Source organism: Cnephaeus nilssonii (genome assembly GCF_951640355.1).
Source record: "Cnephaeus nilssonii genome assembly, chromosome: 5".
Taxonomy (NCBI): Eukaryota; Metazoa; Chordata; class Mammalia; order Chiroptera; family Vespertilionidae; genus Cnephaeus; species Cnephaeus nilssonii.
Window position 1 is genome coordinate 27,508,350 of NC_137076.1, and position 20,932 is coordinate 27,529,281.

The window sequence follows — 20,932 nt, forward strand, 5'->3', positions numbered from 1 at the left end:
AGATATTTTTCCATCCCTTCACTTTCAATCTGTGTGAGTCTCTTGTTCTGAGGTGGGTCTCTTGTAGACAGCATATACATGGGTCGTGTTTTTTTATCCATTCAGCTACTCGATGTCTTTTGATTGGAGCATTTAGTCCGTTTACGTTTAAAGTTATTACTGAAAGGTATTTGTTTGCAGTCATATCTATTTTTGTGTCTGTATTCCTTCTTACCTGTTTATTTCTTCTTTTTACAGTATTCCCTTTAGCAATTCTTGCATTGCTGGTTTGGTGGTGATAAACTCCCTGAGCCTTTTTTTGTCTGCAAAGCTCCTGATTTCCCCTTCAATTTTGATTGATAGTCTTGCTGGATATAGTATTCTTGGATTCAGTCCTTTGCTTTGCAACACTTTGTATACCTCCTTCCATTCACTTCTAGCTTGTTGTGTTTCTGATGAGTAATCATTTGACAATCTGATGGGTGTTCCTTTGTAGGTAACTCTCTGTCTCTCTCTTGCCGCCTTTAGGATTCTCTCTTTATCATTTATATTTGCCATTGAAATTATGACATGTCTTGGTGTGGGTCTTTTGGGGTTGATCCTGCTTGGGACTCTCTTTACTTGCATAACTTTTATCTTTCCCATATCCGGGAAGTTTTCTGTCATTATTTCTTCAAATAGATTTTCTAAACCCTGCTGCTCTTCTTGTCCTTCTGGCAGCCCTATTATACGCATGTTACTTCGTTTCATGTTGTCCCGAAGCTCCCTTAGGCTTTCCTCCTGCTTTTTAATTTTTTTCTCCAATTGCTGTTCAGCTTGAGCTTGTTTCTGTACCTGATCTTCTAACTCACTAATTCGGTCCTCTGCTTCTTGTAGTCTACTGTTGAAACTTTCCATGGTGTTTTTGATTGTAGCTATATCACTCTTCATTTCTTCCTGATTCTTGCATAAGTTGTTGATTTTCTCATCCATCCGTTGTATAAATTCCACGACCATTACTCTGAACTCCTTTTCGGTCATGTTGCAAGCTTCAGTTTCACTAATTTCCTTTCTTGGCGACTCCACATTTTCTTTCCTCTGTGAGATATTTCGTTTCCCCATTCTGGCTATTACCAGAAAGCTCAAGTTTCCGTTTGTGTGGACCTGGGCCGTGTGCTGTGGGGACTTCGCTCCACCCGAGTTTCACTGGAGTGCTCTGACACTAGGACGTGTGGCTGCCTTTGGTTGGTGGGAACCAGACTTGCCTAGGGTCAGTGTCCCCAGTGTTCTGTGTGGTCTCGTGTGCACACTTGGAATCAGGGGCCCTGTCTGCACCACACTGTTGGTATGCGCCGAAAATGAGATCCTTAGGATGTGCCAGGAGTCAGAGTTTCCCTGTGTCTGCACCAAGACTCGAGTGTCAAAGTCTCTGTTGCCTTGTGAGGTTTCTCGTTGAGAATCAGGGTCCCTGTGTGTGCATGCACCAACAATTGGGGTCGCTGGCTCTTAGTGTGAATGCGCTGTGAGTCAGGGATCCCCGGCAGCTGTGTCTGGCGTGCCAAATTCCCTGAAGTGGAGCTACGTCCTGTGTGTGCTCTCTCTACTGAGCCAAACCAGCTAGAGCGCACATTCTTAAAATCCTGAAGGTGAGCTGATTCTGTGGTGCACTCTCCCAAAGTCCCGGAAGGGGGGCGGAGTCCGTCCTGCGCGCCAACTTCCCTGAAGGGAAGCCCTTCTGTGCACGCCCTAAGATTCCCAGAAGGGGGAGCTGTGACCCGCAAGCCAAATTCCCCAAAGGGGAGCCCTCTGTGCGCACTGACAGATTTCCCCGACCGGGAGCTGCTTCTGTCCCGTGCTGCGCCAAATTCCCTAGTGGGGAGCGCGTCCCTGAGCAAAGCTCAGCAGCTTGGGCGAGAGGCGGGTCTATCAGTTACTGTGCTCTCGGCGCGCCTGTGAGCGTTCAGCAGCTTGGGGGAGGGGCGGGTCTATCAGTTACTATGGCGCTCGCGCGCCTGCTGGGAGTGGGGTAGGCTCTTTGACTCACGGAATTCTGCTGAGAAGTCTGGATTCTTGTTTGTTGGTCTGAAGCTGTGATAGCAGTTCTCTGTCCCCAGTGGCTGCAGGGTCCTGGTTTGTGTCAGAAGCCAGGATCCGCGTCTCAGGCAGCTCTGTTTCCCAAGATGGCGTGGTCTCCGCGTCCGCACCAGCCGCTGAGAAGTGTCCGCTTTGTGCGCGGGGCTGCGCCGTCTAGGACTGCCCAGTTAGGGAGCCCCTTGGAAGACGTGCAGAATCTAACTGACCCTAGCTCACACACACACACACACCACACACGTCTACACTCTCCTCTATGGGTTCCTCACTCGCACTCTCTCCCTACCTTCCAGCCGGTCGCCATCTTTCCATCTCCTTGTTAATTTTTTGTCTATAAAATCTATCCAGTGAAGTCAGTGGGGTGTTAAGGTCCCCTACTATGACTGTATTATTGTTGTTCTCTTCCTTACAATCCTCCAGAAGATTTTTTAAAATCTATTTAGGTGCTCCTTTATTGGGTGTATATGTGTTTGCTGAGGTTATATCCTCTTTTTTTAAAAAAAATATATTTTATTGTTTTTTTTACAGAGAGTAAGGGAGAGGGATAAAGAGTTAGAAACATCGATGAGAGAGAAACACCAATCAGCTGCCTTCTGCACAACCCCTATTGAGGATGTGCCTGCAACCAAGGTACATGCCCTTGACTGGAATCGAGTCTGGGACCCTTCAGTCCAAAGGCCAACACTCTATCCACTGAGCCAAACCCGTTAGGGCAGTTATATCCTCTTGTTGGATGGATCCCTTTGGTATTATGTGGTGACCTTTGTTGTCTCTTGTGATGGCCTTCATTTCGAAGTCTATTTTGTCAGATATGAGTATTGCTACCCCAGATTTTTTCCATTCTTTCATTTTTATCCTGTCTGAGTCTTTTGTTCTGAGGTAGGTCTCCTATAGACAGCATATAGTTGGGTCATATTTTTGTATCCATTCAGCTACCCTATGTCTTTTGATTGGAGCATTTAATCCATTTACACTTAAGGTCATTATTGATAGGTATTTATTTATTGCCATTTTAATTCTGTATAGCTAGGTTTCTCTCTCTGTTTCTTCTTCTCATTACAGTAGTCCCTTTAGTATTTCTTGTAATGCGGGCTTGGTGTTGATGAACTCTGGCTGTGTTTTTGTCTGGAAAGCTCTTTATTTCACTGTCTATTTTCAGTGATAGCCTTGCTGGCTATAGTAATCTTGGTTTCAGATCCTTGCTTTCCCTTACTTTGAGTACTTCATGCCATTTCCTTCTGGTCTGTAGAGTTTCTGAGGAATCAAGTGTCAGCTTTATGGGAGATCCTTTGTAAGTAACAGTTTGCTTTTCTCTTGTTGCCTTTAAGATTCTCCCTTTGAGTTTAATTTTTTGGCATTTTAAATATGTTAATGTCTGGGCGTGGGCCTTTTTGGGTTCTCTTGCTTGGGGTTCTCTGTGCCTCCTGAATTGTGTGACTTTTTCCTTTACCAGGTAGAAAAGTTTTCTGCCATTATTTCTTCAAACATGTTCTCTATCCCTTTCTTCCTTTCTGCCTCTTTTGCCACACCTGCTATTCAAATAATGTTGTTTCACATTGTCCCACAGTTCCCTTATGTTGTCCTCCTGTTTTTTTATTTTATTATTTTTTTCTGTTTGGTTCTCTGATTGAGTGATTTTTTTCTACCCTGTCTTCTAATTCACTGATTTGATTCTCAGCTTCCCCTAATCTGCTGTGTATTCTTCCAATGTGTCCTTTATTTGTGCTATATCATTCTTTATTTCTGTTTTCATAGTTACTATGTCTTATGCTGTTGAGCATCTTTACCATCAATATTCTGAACTATCCAGTTCTGTATCAGATAAATTTCTTATCACCATTTCATTTATCTCTTCTTCTGGAGAATTCTCTTGTTCTTTCATTTGGGTGTTGTTTCTTTGTGTCCTCATTGTGGCTGCCTGTTTGGGTTTGTGACTGTATATTAGGTAGATTTTCTATGCCTCTCAACTTCTAGTGCAGTACAGTGTCATAAGCTTTTTCTAACTAATTAGATCAGGCAAACACTCAAAGCCTCCAGAGATGTCCTCTGCCTACAGAATGATTGGATTTAGTCTTGACTAGCCCTCAGGCAATTGTCCATAGGTTTATCGAGAGGTTTTTTTTCCAACAGAGTGGGACAATTGCTTCTGCCTGGAGGATACTTGTTATTCTCAGTCTTTTAATGAGCCTCAGAAACACTACATTGTGGGACTATGTATTTTCCAATAGTTTCCCCCCATGCCAAACCACCTAGATAGCAGTTGTCTGCATGAGAAAGATGATCTCTGCAGCATAAGGTAATGACTCAGCACAGGAAACTGGGATGTCTGACTTCTGACCTCTAAACCCAGAGCTCCACACCCTGGCTTCTGCTCCCACAGTTCTAGTTCACTCTGCCTAGTGGTCTACAGGGAATTTCATGCTTGGCCCTTTAAGAGGGTGCCTGAATTTCTAGCCCTCTCTCCCTGTCAGACAGCAACTCCACTGCTTTTCATTACCAGATATTCTATAGGTACCCTTCTCAGTTGTGGTGCTGTCTGTTGGGCAGCCCAGCTTGGGGATTAGACCGTCCCCCACCCCCCAATCCCCTGCTGAGATATCTCTGCAGAACTTCAGTTGCTGTCTGTGGGAGCCTGGCCAGCCCTTTTGCACCTCCGCCCTCTTCCCGGCCTCTATGTGGTCTCCACTTTCCAGGCTCACTTGGTTATCAGGGTTCTCTTCAGTGAGTCTTTTGTTGATTATTCAGGAAGTTTTCCCGTATTTTAGCTGTAATTCCATTTTGATCCTGGGAGCTTGTCAGTGCACATCCACTTACTCCACCACCATTTTTAATCAAAAGTGGCAAGAGTATGGTTTGCAATCCAAGAAAGTCTGTCCATCAGTTGGAGTCTGTTAACTTTCACACAATGTAATATGAGGCAGTTTTTTAAAGAAGTTCTCTGTGCACTATTAATCAACAGTCTCTAGCTGTTTAAAAAGAAACAAGGTATGACTCAGGGAGACTAGGAAGGACTGTATGTAAAGCATTCCAATATTAGTTCTTTCAACATGTGGACATTTGTAAATGCAAACGATATCTGTGGAGAGAAATCATGATCCTTTATTACATGGTTATGTCTGGAACCTGGATGCCTGGTAACAGGCCCAGGGAGAAAATTATATTTTCCCTATATATATTTCTACCTTTTAAATGTTATATCATATGAATATATTACCTATTAACACAAAAATAAATTATTATTTTAATAATAATATCCTAAGAAGATGCTGATAAAAGACAAATAAAAAAAAGCTAGCAATGGTCCACAAAAATTACTTTTTAAATCATTATAGCTATTCAGGCATCCTGAGAAGAGTAGGTGAAGGGAGCTCCATGCTCCTATTGCCATATAAAACATGCTCACCTGGACAGTGAAGTTCTATTGCTACTTCAAAGCCCAGCTGAAATGCCCCTCCCCAAAAAGCCTTCTCTGACCCTCCAAGAAGCAGAGTTCTTCTTTTCCACTTGAGATCACACTCCAGAGGACTAGGAGAGTCTGTGCTGGAGTCTGTCCCCCACTCTGCCTCTGCATGGAAGACCCTGAAGTAGACTCCTAGGAAGGGTTTGGTTAGTAAGTGCATGAATAAAACTGGACTGGGCCAGGTCCAGATGTCTGAGGTGGGGGTGGGAGGGTCCCTGGCCCTCAGAGTTCCTCCACTACAATGTGTGTGTTACAGGAAATCTCCCTGTTCACCCCTGGCCTTGCCCCTGAGGAAGGTCAGGGCAGGGGGCACTTGTGCTGCTGAGGAGGACATGCCCTCAGGTTATTTACCCCAGGACCTGCTGGCCCAGGAAATGAAAAAACTTAGGAAACGTTATTGAGAAATCTGGGGCAACCCCAGGGAGGGGAGAGGCCATGGGGAGCAGAGGGCTGGGCTGAGTGGGGGAAAGGCAGGAGCCTGATAAAAGGAGGCCTCCAGCAGCCTCTGCTCAGTCCTCCCTGTCCTCTCCCTCCGTCCCTCAGTCCCTCTGTCCCTCTGTCCCTCCACTGTCCCTGTACCATGGGGCCTGCCTCAGGTCCCAGCCTCCTGCTGCTGCTGCTGAGCAGTCTCCCCCTGGCCCTGGGGGACCCCATGTGAGTAGTCATGACCCTACCCCAAGCGAGGCTACTTCTGAGGTGGAGTGGGCATTTGTGGGTTCAGGTCCTTGTTGAATTCAGGGTGCATTTTGCCAGAGGAGGAGGAGTTAGTGGGAGGAATGCTCATAAATGGGGCTGCCTGTGACTTTGAGAGTTTATGGGTTGGGTGTTTGTGAAATTCAGGCATTGTGCAGAGTGGGGGTGTGGATGTTTATGAAACTGGGGGTCCGCAGGTTTAGGGTGCATATGGTGTTTGGGGATTCTATGGATGTGGTGGTTTGACTTTACATGATTTGGGAGTTTGCAGTTTTAGGATTTATGGGTTTCAGTGTATGTAGAGCTCTGCCGTGGGGTTATGTTGGCTGGGGGTGGGGTGGATTTAGTTGTATTTATAGGCCTGGGTGATAAAGATTTAGGTAGAGGCTTGGGGTGTTCATGGATTTGGCGTTCAAAGACTTGGTATACGTGAGTTTGGCTATGTATAGTTGGGGTGCCTGAGAGTTTGGGTGTTTAGACACTTAGGGTGTTTAAAGATTTAGGGATTCAGAAGTATGTATGTGGGTTTCCCAACTGTGGGTTTGGAAATTTAGATAATTGGGGGACTTGCTGGTTCTGGTTTGGAGGTTCGGGGGTTGATGAGACCTATAGCTCCTGAGCCATTGCTCGTCACTGGCTCTCCTCCAGGACCAGGGACTGGGGAGACCCCATTGCAGGCTGGAATGTTTGGTTCCTAGGATGACCCCGTGAACTCCTCCCACAGGTTCTCAATAATCACCCCCAACATCCTACGGCTGGAGAATGAGGAGACGGTGGTGCTGGAGGCCCACGATGGGACAGGTATCATTCTTGTCAAGGTTACGGTACACGACTTCCCAGCCAAGAAGCAGGTGCTGTCCAGCAAGGTCACCATTCTGAACAGTGCCAATGGATACCTGAGCACCGTCACCATCAAGGTGGGTGCTCACTGGAACCGCCCCGCCCCCTATGGGTCTTCTCCACATTCCTGCACCTCGTCTAAGAGCCCTGCCTCTTCCTCAGCCCTTCCCATTTTTTAAATTCTCATGAGAATATTTTCACCAAGAGGAAAGGAGAGAGAGAGAGAGAGAGAGAGAGAGAGAGAGAGAGAGAGAGAGAGAGAAACATTGATGTGAGAGAGAAACATGCTCACATGTTTGCCTCCAGTACACACCCTGGCTGGGGAATCAAACCCGAAACCCGGGTATTTGCCTGATCAGGAGTTAAACCCGGTGACCTTTTGGTGCACAGGTCCAAGCAAACCAACTGAGTCACAGCAGCCAGGGCAGCCCTTCCCCTCTTTAATTCTCCTCCCCATTTGGGTTCCTCCTTTTATTGACCCCGCCCCTTCTAAGGCCCTCCCTCACCCTGAGCCCCTTCCTTCCAAGCCAACAATGTCTGTGCCCCTCCTTTTGGAGCCCTTTCCCCTCCAAGCCCTCTCTTCCTTCAAGCCCCTCTCCTCTCTGAGTCTCCTCCCCTTTCTGAGCCCCCTCTACTACTGAGCCCTCCATCCTCTGAGGCCCCTCTCTGATCCCCCTTTCCATTGCTCTCTCTGACTCCTAGCCTGTCTCGCGCCCTTGCCCCCTCGCTGAGTACCCCCCTCCCCAAACCCGGGCCAACCGGAAAGACCAGGCAGGAGTGAGGGGCAGGCTCTGTTGTGGGGAGGGGCAGGTGTGGACCCAGTCGAAGGCCCAGAGGTTGGATGGTGGGCAAGGGGCCCTGGGGCAGACCCCTCCTCACACCCTCCCCGATCCATGCCTAGATCCCGGCCAGCAAGGAGTTAAAATCACAGAAGGGGAACAAGTTTGTGACTGTCCAGGCGGTCTTTGGGAATGCTCCACCGGTGGAGAAGGTGGTGCTAGTCAGCTTTCAGAGCGGGTATCTCTTCATCCAGACGGACAAGCCCATCTACACCCCAGGCTCCACGGGTAAGGGGCTGGTGGCTGGCTCCGAGGGCTGGGGCTGGGTCATTGGGAGGGGCAGGGCCTCACTGAGCTGTGCCTTTCTCTCCCGCCACCTCCCAGTCCTCTTTCGGGTGTTCACTGTGGATAATGAGCTGCTGCCCGTGGGCCGGACGGTTATCGTCAGCATTGAGGTACCAGGCAGCCGGGCCCCCACACACACTTGGGGCAGAGACTGAAGGAGAGACTAAGAGAGAGTTTGAGACAGAGAAAGAGGCACTAGGAAAGACCCTAAGGCAAGTATGTCAAACTCAAAGGCTAAAACGGGCCAAATAAACAAGGTGTAAGTTATGTGGACCGCAAAAAAAAAAAAAGCTTTCCCTAACTGTTTTGGCTCAGTGGATAGAGCATTGGCCTGTGGACTGAAAGGTCCCAGTTTCGATTCTTGTCAAGGTCATGTACCTTGGTTGAGGGCCCATGCCCAGTAGGAGGTGTGCCGGAGGTGGCTGATCGATGTTTTTAACTCTATCCCTCTCCCTTCCTCTCTGTAAAAAAATCAATAAAATACTTTTTTTTAATTAAAAAAGATTCAATTTTCATAGAAACACAGTTTTATTTTATGAGACATGCTGAATACAAATGGCTGAAATTAATGAGGAATCATTAACATAAAATAAGAAAACATTTTAATAAAAATTAATATTTTTTCTTGAACATTAACTTACCAGATACTGAATAACTGCACAAGTTAACAAGCATAATGCAAATAAACCTATTTTTCTTTTTCTCCAAAAGCAAAATATTTCCTGTTGTGCACACCAAACAAGTCAGTCCAAGACTAATGGCAATTGGCTGTTAAAATATTAGCTGGTAGTATTAGTGGAGAGAAAGGGTGTGCCTGTGTGTAAGATGCGCAAGGGAAATGAATGCAACATGATTGTAGTAATTAGTCATTAGCGAATGTTGTTTTTCGTTATTAATAACTAGAAGCCAGGTGCACGAAATTCATGCAATAAGGAATAATTATTGCATGAATTTCTCCATGGAGAGGGGGCAGTGTCCTCCAGCCCAGCCTGCACCCTCTCCAATCTGGGACCCCTTGAGGGATGACCGACTGCCTGTTTAGGCCCAATCATAGTAGGATCGGGCCTAAAAGGGCAGTCAAAAATCCCTCTCACAATCCAAGACTGCTGGCTCCCAACCGCTTGCCTGACTGCCTTCCTGATTGCCCCTAACCACTTCTGCCTACTAGCCTGATCACCCCCTAACCTCTCCTCTGCCAGCCTGATTGCCCTTAACTGCCCTCCCCTGCTGGCCTGGTCCCCCGCAACTGCTCTTCCCTGCAGTCCCAGTACACACAACTTCCCTCCTCTGCCGGCCTGGTAACTCCTAACTGCCCTCCCTTGCAGGCTTGATCGCCCCCAACTGCCCACCTCTACTGGCTATCTTGTCTCCACATGGGGGCAGCCATCTTTGACCACATAGGGGCAGCCACCTTGTGTGTTGGAGTAATGGTCAATTTGCATATTATTCTTTTATTAGATAGCATTATGTAGAAAAGGATATTGTAAAAATTAAGTTAAGAAATTGTTATTAACCCTTTGCACTCGCTTGCTTTTTTCTCAATTCCTTTATTCTAATGCTAACCGTGTCGAGTCACACTCGACATCCGAGTGCAAAAGGTTAAAACATTTCTTACATACCGTTATATTGGCTGGGCCACAAAATTATTCCTTATGGGCCGCACATGGCCTGCAGACCGAAAGTTTGACATGCTTGTCCTAAAGCAAAGAAATATAGACAGGCACAAACACAGAGGCCTAGAAGTGGGCGGGGACCCAGGGAGCCAACATAGGGCAATGCTGGCACCTGTGATTCCACCTCCAGATAAACCCCTGGTCCCCGTGACTCTGGCCAGGTCTCTCACCTTCCTGAGCCTAAGTTTTCTCTTCTGAAGATTGGAGTAATTCCATAATGCTGTGTAGTAGTCTGTTCCACCTACTGAGTCAGCAGGTGCCTGTGAGCACCTGAGTCTGGGCCAGCCCCTCCTCTGCTCACAGTTCTCCAGGACTCCTCCCTCCTGCCAGATATAAATCTCAAGGCCTGGCTCAGTGGTTGAGTGTCTACCTATGAACCAAGAGGTCAAGGTTGGATTCCAGTCAGGGCACATGACCAGGTTGCAGGCTAGATCCCCAGTGTGGGGCATGCAGGAGGCAACCAATCAGTGATTCTCTCTCATCATTGATGTTTCTCTCTCTCTCGTCCTTGCCTTCATCTCTGATATCAACAATACATGTATATTTAAAAACAAACAAACAAAAACTGAAGTCCTCCCTGTGACCTACAAGGCCCTGAATGACCTCCCTTGTCCTTTCCTGCCCTTACCTCCTTCCACTCTCCCTCTCACTCACTCTATTCCAGCCACACAGGCCTCTTCCCTGTTCTTCTGACACACAAGGCAGAGTCTTCTGCCCCAGGGCCTTTGCACTGGTTGTTTTTTCTGCCCAGAAAACAATCTTCCTCCAAATATGCACACTACTTGCCCCTTATCTCCTTCAAGACTTTGCTCAAATGTCCTAGTGAGCACCTTTCTGAGCACCTGTAAATTTTCAATCCCCTCCCATTCACACTTGCACTCCACTCTCTCTTCCTGTCATCCTTTTGGCATCTTGTAAATTGGATTTATTCCTTTATTAATTGCCCCCTCCACCAACCTCTGTGGGACCACAATTCCCTACAAGAAAGAGGTTTGTTTTTGTTTTTTTAATATATTTTTATTGATTTCAGAGAGGAAGGGAGAGGGAGAGAGATAGAAACATCAAAGATGAGAGAGAATCATTGATCAGCTGCCTACTGTTTGCCCCCTACTGGGGATCGAGCCTGAAACTCCTGCATGTGCCCTCGATCAGAATCAAACCCAGGACCTTCAGTCCGCAGGCTGACACTCTATCCACTGAGCCTAACCGGCCAGGGCTACAGGAAGGAGTTTTTATCTGTTTGTTCAGGGCACTATCCCTGAATTCAACAAAGTGCTTGGCATATAGTGGGGCTTAATACAAAGTGATGGAAGAAAGGAGGCAGGGAGGGAGAAAGGAAGATGTGAAATGTCACCTGTGCCAACAGGGTGGCATTTTCCACAGTTACCCTGGTTTCCAGGAGAAGCCAGAGAACCAGATTTCTATGTGGTGTCTCCCGATGTTTAACTGTTGACAGAAATGAAATAATATGTGTACAGGAGATTGCTATTCTTGTAGAACAAAAGCTTGAACAGAGCAATTATGTATGGCTTAGCACAAATCAAATGCTCAGCCCAGGGCCCTGCACAAAAGGAGGTAATACATTCTAGTGATTCTTAATATCAGGGGGCCACTCATAATGATGAGCTCCTGCTACATGAACGCTGTCCCACGCCAGAGGGGCTGTATTTATCTCCTGTTTTTAGATGTGCACATTGAGCACAGAGAAGTTAATTAACTTGCCCAAAGTCACACAGCTTGTAGGTGGCACAGTGGGATATGAACGCAGGCTGACCAACTCAGGTCCACGTTCTTAGCCGCTGCTGTTGTAGACATGGCAGAGAGAGTGTCCAGACACAGAGAAGGAGAGGGCCAAGGGCCTAAGCCTGCTCTGAAGAACCACACCCCTCCCTGTCTATCTACAGACGCCCGAAGGCATTCCCATCAAGCGGGACCCCCTCTCTTCTCAAAACCATTTTGGCATCTTGCCCCAGTCTTGGAATATCCCGGAGCTGGTCAAGTACGTCAGGCCCTCCGGGAGTGGGTTTGGGGCACCCCTATCCCAGAAGGAGTGGGGGGCTGCCAGGTCTGAACAGGTCACTCACCTGCTTTCCCCACAGCATGGGGCAGTGGAAGATACGAGCCCACTATGAAGATTCGCCAGAGCAGGTCTTCTCTGCTGAGTTTGAGGTGAAGGAATATGGTAAGAGAAGGAGGGAGCCAGGGTGTGGGCCCCATAATGCTGGGCTCAGTGCTGGCTCCTCACCAGTGCTGTTTCCCGTCCCACCCCCCATCCCCCACCCCGCCCCCGCCCCCAGTGCTGCCTAGTTTTGAGGTCCAAGTGGAGCCTGCAGAGAAATTCTACTACATTGATGACCCTAAGGGCCTGGAGGTCACCATTACAGCCAGGTGAGGGGACAGGTGAGGGGTCAGGTGAGGGGTCAGGTGAGGGCCAGGTGAGGGGTCAGGTGAGGGGTCAGGTGAGGGCCAGGTGAGGGGTCAGGTAAGGTGTCAGGTAAAGGGGTCAGGTTAGGATCAGGTGAGGGGTCAGGTGAGGGCCAGGTGAGGGCCCAGATAGGGGGGCCTGTGAATACCAGGCGAGGAACCAGATGAGGAATCAGGTGAGGGATCAGGTGAGGGGTCAGGTGAGAGGCCAGGTGAGGGCCTGGCTGAGGGACCAAGTGAGGAATCAGGTGGGACCAGATAAGAGGCCGGGTGAGGGGCTGAGCATTTTGGGTCCTCTCCATGGCCAGTGGAAGTTTGGGGGGAGACTCAGCTTTTCAGGAGGGAGAATCTGAGACTCTCCTCTCTGCACAGGTTCTTGTATGGGAAGAATGTGGATGGAACGGCCTTCGTCATCTTTGGGGTCCAGGATGGTGACCAGAGGATTTCCCTGTCCCAGTCACTCACCCGTGTTGTGGTACCTACCAGGGGCCCCCAGAGATCCTCCACTCTGAACCCTTCCCTCTCACTTTCTGAATCCCCTCCCCGCTGAGTGTCCCCCTTCCCCGTCTGAGCCCTCATTCCCTATTTCAGATTGAGGATGGCACTGGAGCGGCTGTGCTGAAAAGAGAGGTCCTGCTGAGTGCCGCCCCGCAGCCCCCAGGAGAAGCTGCCCTAGTGGGAAAGTCACTGTATGTGTCTGTCACCGTCATCCTAGACTCAGGTGAGGCCTGGGCCTAAGGTGGAGGCTCAGTACCACCATGCAGTCCAGTCTGAGAGGGGAGGCCCAACTGAGGGAGGAGGCCCGGAATGCAGGTGGGATCAGTCCTATGATAGAGGCCTGGTCTGAGGAGGGAGGTCCATATGAAGGCGGCAGGGTCCAATGTGGGGGAAGCCTGGCCCTGAAGGGTGGCCCAGTAGCCCACCCTCACAGCTGGCCCCCTCAGGCAGCGACATGGTGGAGGCGGAGCGCAGCGGGATCCCCATCGTGACCTCCCCCTACCAGATCCACTTCACCAAGACGCCCAGGTTCTTCAAGCCCGCCATGCCCTTTGACCTCATGGTGAGACCCAGGGCAAGGTTGCACCCCACTCCTAAGCACTGGCTACATCTCTGGTTCTTCTGAACCCACTCCACCTTTCCCTGCACCCACAGGTGTATGTGACGAACCCCGATGGCTCCCCAGCCGGCGGCATCACTGTGTTGGCGACTCAGGGCTCCAATCAAGTGTGTTCTGAGACCCGGGATGATGGCCTGGCTAAGCTAACCATCAACACACACAAGAGCCAGAAGCCCCTGTTGATCACTGTGAGTCTGCACCAGCAGGACCCCACCCCAGGGAAACAGAGGACTTTCTTCGTACAGCGGGCTTCTAATGATTGTACAAAGGGGTCTTGTCATGTGCATAGCGGGGGTCCTTTCATTTGCATAAGTGGGTCTTGCCATTCACACGGAGATGTTTCATTCACATAGAGGAGTCTTGTCTGCACATTGGAGTCCTGCCATCTGGGTAGAGGGTCCTCCTGCCATTTACACAGGGCCTCCTGTCATCTTCATGGATGTCTTATAAGGACCCTTGTGATGACATTAGCGTGCCTGGGTAACCTAGAATACTCTGCCCATGTCCAGATCCTTAGCTCCATCCCATCTGCAAAGTCCCTCTTGTCACACAAGCTGCCATATTGCCAGGTGCCAGGGGTTAGGTCATGGACATCCCAGGTGGGCAGCATGCCTCCCTGTCTCCCTGCTCAGGTCCGGACAATGAAGAAGGGCCTCCCGGAGGAACGACAGGCTACCAATCAAATGCAGGCCCTACCCTACAGTACGATGGGCAACTCCAACAACTACCTGCACCTCTCCGTGCGCGCCACAGAGCTCAAGCCAGGGGACACGCTCAATGTCAACTTTGTCCTGCAAATGGACCCCGGCCAGGATGCCAATGTCCTATACTTCACCTACCTGGTGCGTGGCTTCCTACAACCCCAGGTCTTCCCGCTCCTCACTTCTCCAGATCATTCCAGATCCCCCATCCTCCCTCCTGCAGTCCTGATCCTCATGCCAACCTGTCTCCCAAGGTCTTGAACAAGGGGAAGCTGTTGAAGGTGGGACGCCAGGTGCGAGAGGCTGGCCAGGTCCTGGTGGTGCTGCCTCTGACCATCACGACAGAGTTTATTCCTTCCTTCCGCCTGGTGGCCTATTACACGCTGAACAAAGGAGGCCAGAGGGAGGTGGTGGCTGATTCAGTGTGGATGGATGTCAAGGATTCGTGTGTGGGCACGGTAAGCATTGCTTAGTCTCTGTGCCCATCATGTGACTCTCTGTCCGGCCATGGGTTTCTCTGTCTCTGCCTCTGCCTCTCTCTGTCTTTCTGAACCCATTTCTCTCCCTGCTTGTAGAGTTCCTGCCTCTCTCTTTTCTTTTTCCATCTTGTTTTCTTCCCTGTTTTATTCTCAGTATCTCTCTTGCTCCCAATTTTCTCTTTTCTTGACTTTCTACCTGATGATGGTTTTGTGGGTCTCTCTTCTTCTCTCTGTCTCCACCTTTCTCTCCTTCCAGACCAGATCAGAACCCCTTCTGTCTTCTACCAACCAAGGCTGGGGCCCCACTGGGCTGACTTATCCCTCCTGCCCCTTCCACTTCCTCACAGCTGGTGGTGAAAAGTGCCATGATGGATGAAAAGCATCACCATCTACCTAAAGATAAGATATTGCTCAAGATCGAAGGTAACCAGGGGGCTCGAGTGGCGCTGGTGGCCGTGGACAAGGGTGTGTTTGTGCTGAATAAGAAGAACAGGTTGACTCAGAAAAAGGTATGTCCCCATGTCACTGAGGTTGGGTAAAAGATGGCAAAGGCAAAGAGAAGGTGTTGGGTTGAGGTGGGAATGGCGGTGGGGAGAACCAGTGATGGGAGGTTGAGTGTGGGTTGAGTGCAGAGGTCAAAATGGACACAGACATGGGGATGGGTTGAAGTTCAAGTTGCAGATGGAAATGTGGATGGACAGGGTCTGTGTTGGGAAAAGTCATGGTAATGGACACAGATCTGCGTCCCACCGCAGCACACTCTGATCACCAATTGTGGAGTGTCTGGGGCCCGGCATGCGGACAGTAGTGAGGTTGGGTGGATGTGTTGGTGTGGTGACCTAGGCCCTGCTGGCCTGACCTCAGCCTGCCCTTGGCCATCTCACCTCCCCACCCTGCAGATCTGGGACACAGTGGAGAAGGCAGACATTGGCTGCACGCCGGGCAGTGGAAAGAACTATGCAGGCGTCTTTAAGGATGCCGGGCTGGTCTTCCAGACCAGCAAAGGCCTGCAGACTGAGCAGCGGTCAGGTGAGGAGTCGGCCAGTGGACACCCAGGGAGGTGCAGCACTTCTACCTCCCAGATAGGATCCGGGACCCTGGTTTCCAGTCCTGCCTCTACCACCAACTAGCAAATCGCTCTCCTCTCTGAGCCTCCATGTCTACATCTGTTAAATGGGAGCAATAACACTCCCACCTCGCAGCTACTGTGAGGAGTAAACCAAGGACAGGCAGTCAGTGCTTAACCCACCTTGTTCTGTCCACCCGCCCCTCAGATTTGGCATGCCCGAAACCAGCCACCCGGCGACGCCGCTCGGTGCAGCTCATGGAGAAGAGGATGGGCAAAGGTGGGAGCCCTCATCCGCCGCCCCCACCCTTGCACCCTGTCCACTGAGATCCCAGCAAAGCGGGAGGAGGGCACGGCCTGGACCTGGGCAGGTCCTCCCTGCGAGGCCCTGTGGGGACTTGCCTGGGGTGTGTGTTCCCACAGCGGGTGAGTACCCCAGCAAGGAGCTGCGCAAGTGCTGTGAGGACGGTATGCGGGAGAACCCCATGCAGTACCCGTGCCAGCGCAGGGCGCAGTTCATCCTCCAGGACAAGGCCTGCGTGGACGCCTTCCTGGACTGCTGCAACTACATCACCCAGCTGCGGCTGGAGCTCAGGCGGGATGGCGACCTGGGCCTGGCCAGGAGTGAGTGTTGTGGCCTGGGGGGCCCTGCCTGAGGGCTGGTGGTGGGAGGGGCGCCCATCACTGGGGGTGGGAAATGAGTGGATCAAATTTGGTTCCAAGAACAAAGGCAAGTGTGAGCGGCTTGTGAAATTGAGAGAAATTACGTTATCAATTACAGGATGAAAAGTAACAAAAAAGATGCTTTTGCTTAAAACCTAAGGAAGATTGGGAAACTTGCCCAGTGGCTGGCTTGCCGACCAATGCAAAAATAATGATCTTGTTTTCTTTAAACAGCCTTTAACTTACAGACAAACTTGTGTGGGTTAAAAACCTTCCCCCCGCATTGAGCTGTTTGATGCCCCCATCATTCTGAATAGTTTAGTGTGGATTTTTTGGGGCAGCAAATATATTCTCCTAAACACCACAGCACAATGCTCAGCATCAGGACATTACTATGGATTCCTTCCCACCATCTAATTCAGACTCCACTCAAATATTGCCACTTTTTAAATTTTTTAGTTCTCTCTAGGAAAAGGACCCAGTTCCGAGTCACACATTGCATTGGTGTGTCTGGCTGTGTCTCTTTAGCCTCCTCGTATCTGCCCAACCCCCAGCGGCTCTTTGGTCTTTCTGTGACTCTCACGTTCTTCACGTACAGGAGGTACACAGGCTAGATCATTTGAAAGTTGTTCAGACCCCTGAGTCTGCCTGATGTTTCTCCTGCTCACATTTGGGTTTTGCATTCTGGGCAGGGCTGTTCCAGAGGAGATATTGTTCTCTCCTTGGTGCCTCGGATCTGGAGGCAGGTAGCATTGGCTTGAACCATCATTGGTGATGTGAACCTTGATCACTTGATTAAGGTGGTTTCTGCCCTGTTTCTCCATTGTTAAGTTCCTCTTTATTCCTCTTATGTATTTTTTATTATTACTTTGAGAGGTTGGGTGCATGAATTTGTGTACCAGTGGTGTCCCTCGACCTGGCCTGTGGGATCGGGCCAAAACAGGCTCACTAACATCCCCCCAGGGGTGCCAGATTGGAGAGGGTACAGGCCATGCCGAGGGACCCCATCGGTGCACAATCAGGGCTGGGGAGAGATGCAGGAGGGCTCCAGGGCATGTCCTGGCTCTGTCCGGATCAGCTAGACCCCAGCAGCAATCTAACCTACCAGTCGGAGTGTGTGCCCCCTGGTGGTCAGAGCACATCATAGACAGCAGTTGAGCAACCTAAGCATATTATTAGCATATTAAGCTTTAATTGGTTGAATGGATTACCATATGACCAGACACTTACCATATTAAGCTTTTATTATAGAGAATTGATGTCAGAGAGGAAGGGAGAGGAAGAGAGAGATATAAATATCAATGATGAGAGAGAATCATTGATCGGCTGCTTCCTACACATCCCCTACTGGGGATTGAGCCCAAAACTGCATGTGCCCTTGACCAGAATCAAACCCCGGATCCTTCAGTCTGCAGGCTGACTCTCTATTCACTGAGCCAAACCAGATAGGGCTGAGTTTTGTTTTTGTTTTTTAATATCTTTTAAAATTTAAATCAAGAGAGCTGTTCCCAAAGATCAGTATCACTTAGCCTTTAAGATAGATAACAGATATGGATGGATACCTTATGTGATTTTTCTGAACATGTGTACTTTGGGAGGTGTGACTTAGGCAGCTGTTGCCACAGTGGAGAAATATTTCTACATTTTTTTAGTTGGAAAGCTCGCATCCCTTTCACCCCTCCACCCACAAAAGACACAAAGAGTTCCAACACAGGTGAGCAAAAGACTATCTTCACTCTCTTTGCAAATGATGACAACTAGGCAGGCTGCTTTCTACTCCTGACAGAGCCTTCCTTCTGCAAAGAGAAGATAAGGCTGCTGAGGGGGTTAGACCTCACTGATCTGCTGGGCTGTGGTTTACACCCACGGGGAGATTTATTTCTCAGGATTGCGTATGTTTTTTAGTCAACTGGGGGTGAGCAGAGGATGGCTTAAACGTTAGTACCGCTAAAGGCACTTTGATGGATTATCCCAGAGCAGGAATGGATTTAGGCATCTGTGCAATTGCACCTACTTTGTTGTTAGACACACCCAGAGCCAAGTTAAAGTCTGTCCACCATTTCTTGAGGAGATCCCAGCCAGCAGTGAGCCCTAGCCAAGCCCAGCTGTGTTTACTTGCTGGTGGTGCCCAGCTGGTGTAGAGGTCTCCAGGGTCTCCATCAGTCCAGAATCTCCGCTCACCTGGATGCTCTCAGGACCAACGTCACTTCTGATGCAGCAGGCACCGTGCCAGGGGTCAGGGTACCTTTAGAAGCTTATAAATATGCTTTTGATTCTTGGAAATCAGGGGAAATGTATATACCCTAGCCTGGATTATCCTTGCCTTTATACCAACGCCATTGTATAAAATATCACTTTTAACATTTTTATGGAGGCAGGAGCCCTCAAAGGGGAACAGCCTTTAACTCACAGACAAGTCGTCATTTGACCGTGGGTGTGTTTTGCTGCCAGGAACCCCTCCAGGGCTGTAGAAATGAGTATCTAAGGGGACAGCAGGGGAAGAGGGTCTGCTCTAAACCCAGATTGCCCCCACCTGCCCAGGTGACCTGGAGGAGGACATCATTCCCGAAGAAGACATCACTTCCAGAAGCGACTTCCCTGAGAGCTGGCTGTGGAAGATGGAGTTGTTAGAGGACCCAGAGAAAAATGGGTAAGGCTGGGCCCCCCTCATTCCAACCCACCCCCAGGCGCTTCCACACTCAGGACCAGAACATTTAATTTGCATGCCCCCCAACCTCCTCTGTTGTCTGGGATCATAGTGCAACTCCACAACCCAACCTGGAAAAACCAAGAGGTGCCCACACCTGCTCCCTCCAACCTCCCCCTTGGGGCCCCTCATTACCTGATCTCCCCTCCACCACATCTTCTCCTAAGGCCCCCATTTCTCCTCCATCTAGAGTCTCCTCCAAGACCATAGAGGTGATGTTGAGAGACTCCATCACCACCTGGGAGATCATGGCTGTGAGCTTGTCTGACAGGAAAGGTGAGATGGTGGTTTCGCAGCCCCAGGGCCCCGGGCATTTTCTGTTTCTTATCCATCTCAAAGCTCCTCTTCTTCTTGGTGGCGACGCTCTGCCCGCTGGTTACTGGGTGGGGTAGGTGCATCAGAGTCTAGATTGTGAGTGTCAGTGATTTTTATGTTATTTTTTAAAAATATGTTCTTGATTTTTTAGAGAGAGAGGAAGGGAGGGAGACCAGAAACATTGATTAGAGAGAAACATCAACATCAGCTGGCTGCCTCCTGCATGGCTCTTGTTGGGGACTGAGCTCAAACCCAGGCATGTGCCCTCACTGGGAATTGAACCAGTGACCTCGTGGTGCATGGGTTGATGCTCAACCTCTGCGCCACGCCGTCTGGGCAGTGCTTTTTATTTTTTAAATTGATTTTATTTTTAGAGCAGTTTTAGTTTCACAGTAAAATTGAGCAGAAAAGCTCTGGCCAGTTTGGCTCAGTTGGTTAGAGCATCGTCCTGTACACCAAAAGGTGGTAGGTTCAATTCCTGGTCAGGACACATACCCAGGTTTCAAGCAGTTGAGGCCTGTGCTCCAAGCAAACAATCAACGTGTCTCTTTCCCAACAATGTTTCTCTCTCTGTCTCTCCCCCTTCCTTCCATTCCCTCAGGTGATGATTAACAAAAACAAACAAACAAAAATATTCTATTTAAAAAGGGAGCAAAGCCCTAGCTGGTTTTGCTCAGTGGATAGTGAGCCGAGCCAGCACAGCCAAGGGTTCGGTGAGCCTGAGGGAGATGGTGAAGGATGGAGAAATGATAGACAAAGAGAAAAAGCTGGGTCTAGGTAGATTTTCTGTGCCTTGCTATGGCCACAGACAGATCCAGACTGCAAAGCTGAGGCTTTATTTATAATCAGGGACAAACAAGGTAATCTATAATGTTGTTGTAAGTTTCACTTGTTTTGGCAGCACTTGCTGCCCCTCCCACAGCCCACTAGCTACCCAGGAAAGATCTAGGGAGCAGTTACAAGATCAAGCTTAATTATGCTTAGAGGAATGTGCCCTTCCAAGCTTGGGACTTGTTTGTGACTTTGCCAGCAGGCCAGTCCAAGGCTTAACCCTATAATTGCTTCCTACAGATAGAGTGTCAGCCTGAAAACTGAAGGGTACCTGGTTCCATTCCAGTCAAGGGCACATGCCCAGATTTCAGGCTTGATCCCCAGTAGGGGGCGTACAGGAGATAGCTGATCAATGATTATCTCTCATTATTGATACTTCTATCTCTCCCTCTCCCTTCCTCACTGAAATCAATAAAAAATATATTTTTTAAAAATTTGAGCAAAAAATACAGAGATTTTCTATATACCCTCTGCCATTCCCCCTCCCCTGCACAGCCACCCCCACTGTCAACATCCCCCACCAGAGTGGTGCTTTTGTTATAGTCAATTGTGAAACCCCCAAGTTCATAGCTGACAGTAGGAATTCACTCTTGATGTTATACATTCTATGGATTTGGTCTAATGTTTTATGACATGAGTCTATCATTGTAGTATCATACAGAATAATTCACAACCACAAAAACTTTTAAGGAGGTGCTGTCGACATGATAGTGGGTTAAGCAATTAAGAAAAAGGAGGAAGCAGGATGAAATGGGGGATTGAAACATCGGTGGTCAGATTGTGAAGTGTG

General features: G+C 49.1%; 1 protein-coding gene across 1 annotated transcript in view; it reads left to right on the forward strand.

Annotated features, from left to right (window-relative positions):
- Window positions 1–6,089: 6,089 nt before the first annotated feature.
- Window positions 6,090–20,932, forward strand: part of LOC307100278 (complement C3-like) — a gene marked incomplete at both ends in the record, with an annotated part of 35,128 nt that continues 20,285 nt past the window's right edge. The window contains 19 exons of the mRNA XM_079772658.1: window positions 6,090–6,163; window positions 6,927–7,119; window positions 7,944–8,109; window positions 8,206–8,276; window positions 11,744–11,838; window positions 11,939–12,021; window positions 12,137–12,227; window positions 12,636–12,738; window positions 12,855–12,984; window positions 13,208–13,323; window positions 13,416–13,568; window positions 14,013–14,222; window positions 14,336–14,539; window positions 14,908–15,069; window positions 15,460–15,589; window positions 15,835–15,906; window positions 16,050–16,250; window positions 18,831–18,939; window positions 19,187–19,272. Coding sequence (XP_079628784.1) covers window positions 6,090–6,163; window positions 6,927–7,119; window positions 7,944–8,109; window positions 8,206–8,276; window positions 11,744–11,838; window positions 11,939–12,021; window positions 12,137–12,227; window positions 12,636–12,738; window positions 12,855–12,984; window positions 13,208–13,323; window positions 13,416–13,568; window positions 14,013–14,222; window positions 14,336–14,539; window positions 14,908–15,069; window positions 15,460–15,589; window positions 15,835–15,906; window positions 16,050–16,250; window positions 18,831–18,939; window positions 19,187–19,272 — 2,449 coding nt within the window. The remainder of the gene's footprint in view (window positions 6,164–6,926; window positions 7,120–7,943; window positions 8,110–8,205; window positions 8,277–11,743; window positions 11,839–11,938; window positions 12,022–12,136; window positions 12,228–12,635; window positions 12,739–12,854; window positions 12,985–13,207; window positions 13,324–13,415; window positions 13,569–14,012; window positions 14,223–14,335; window positions 14,540–14,907; window positions 15,070–15,459; window positions 15,590–15,834; window positions 15,907–16,049; window positions 16,251–18,830; window positions 18,940–19,186; window positions 19,273–20,932) is intronic.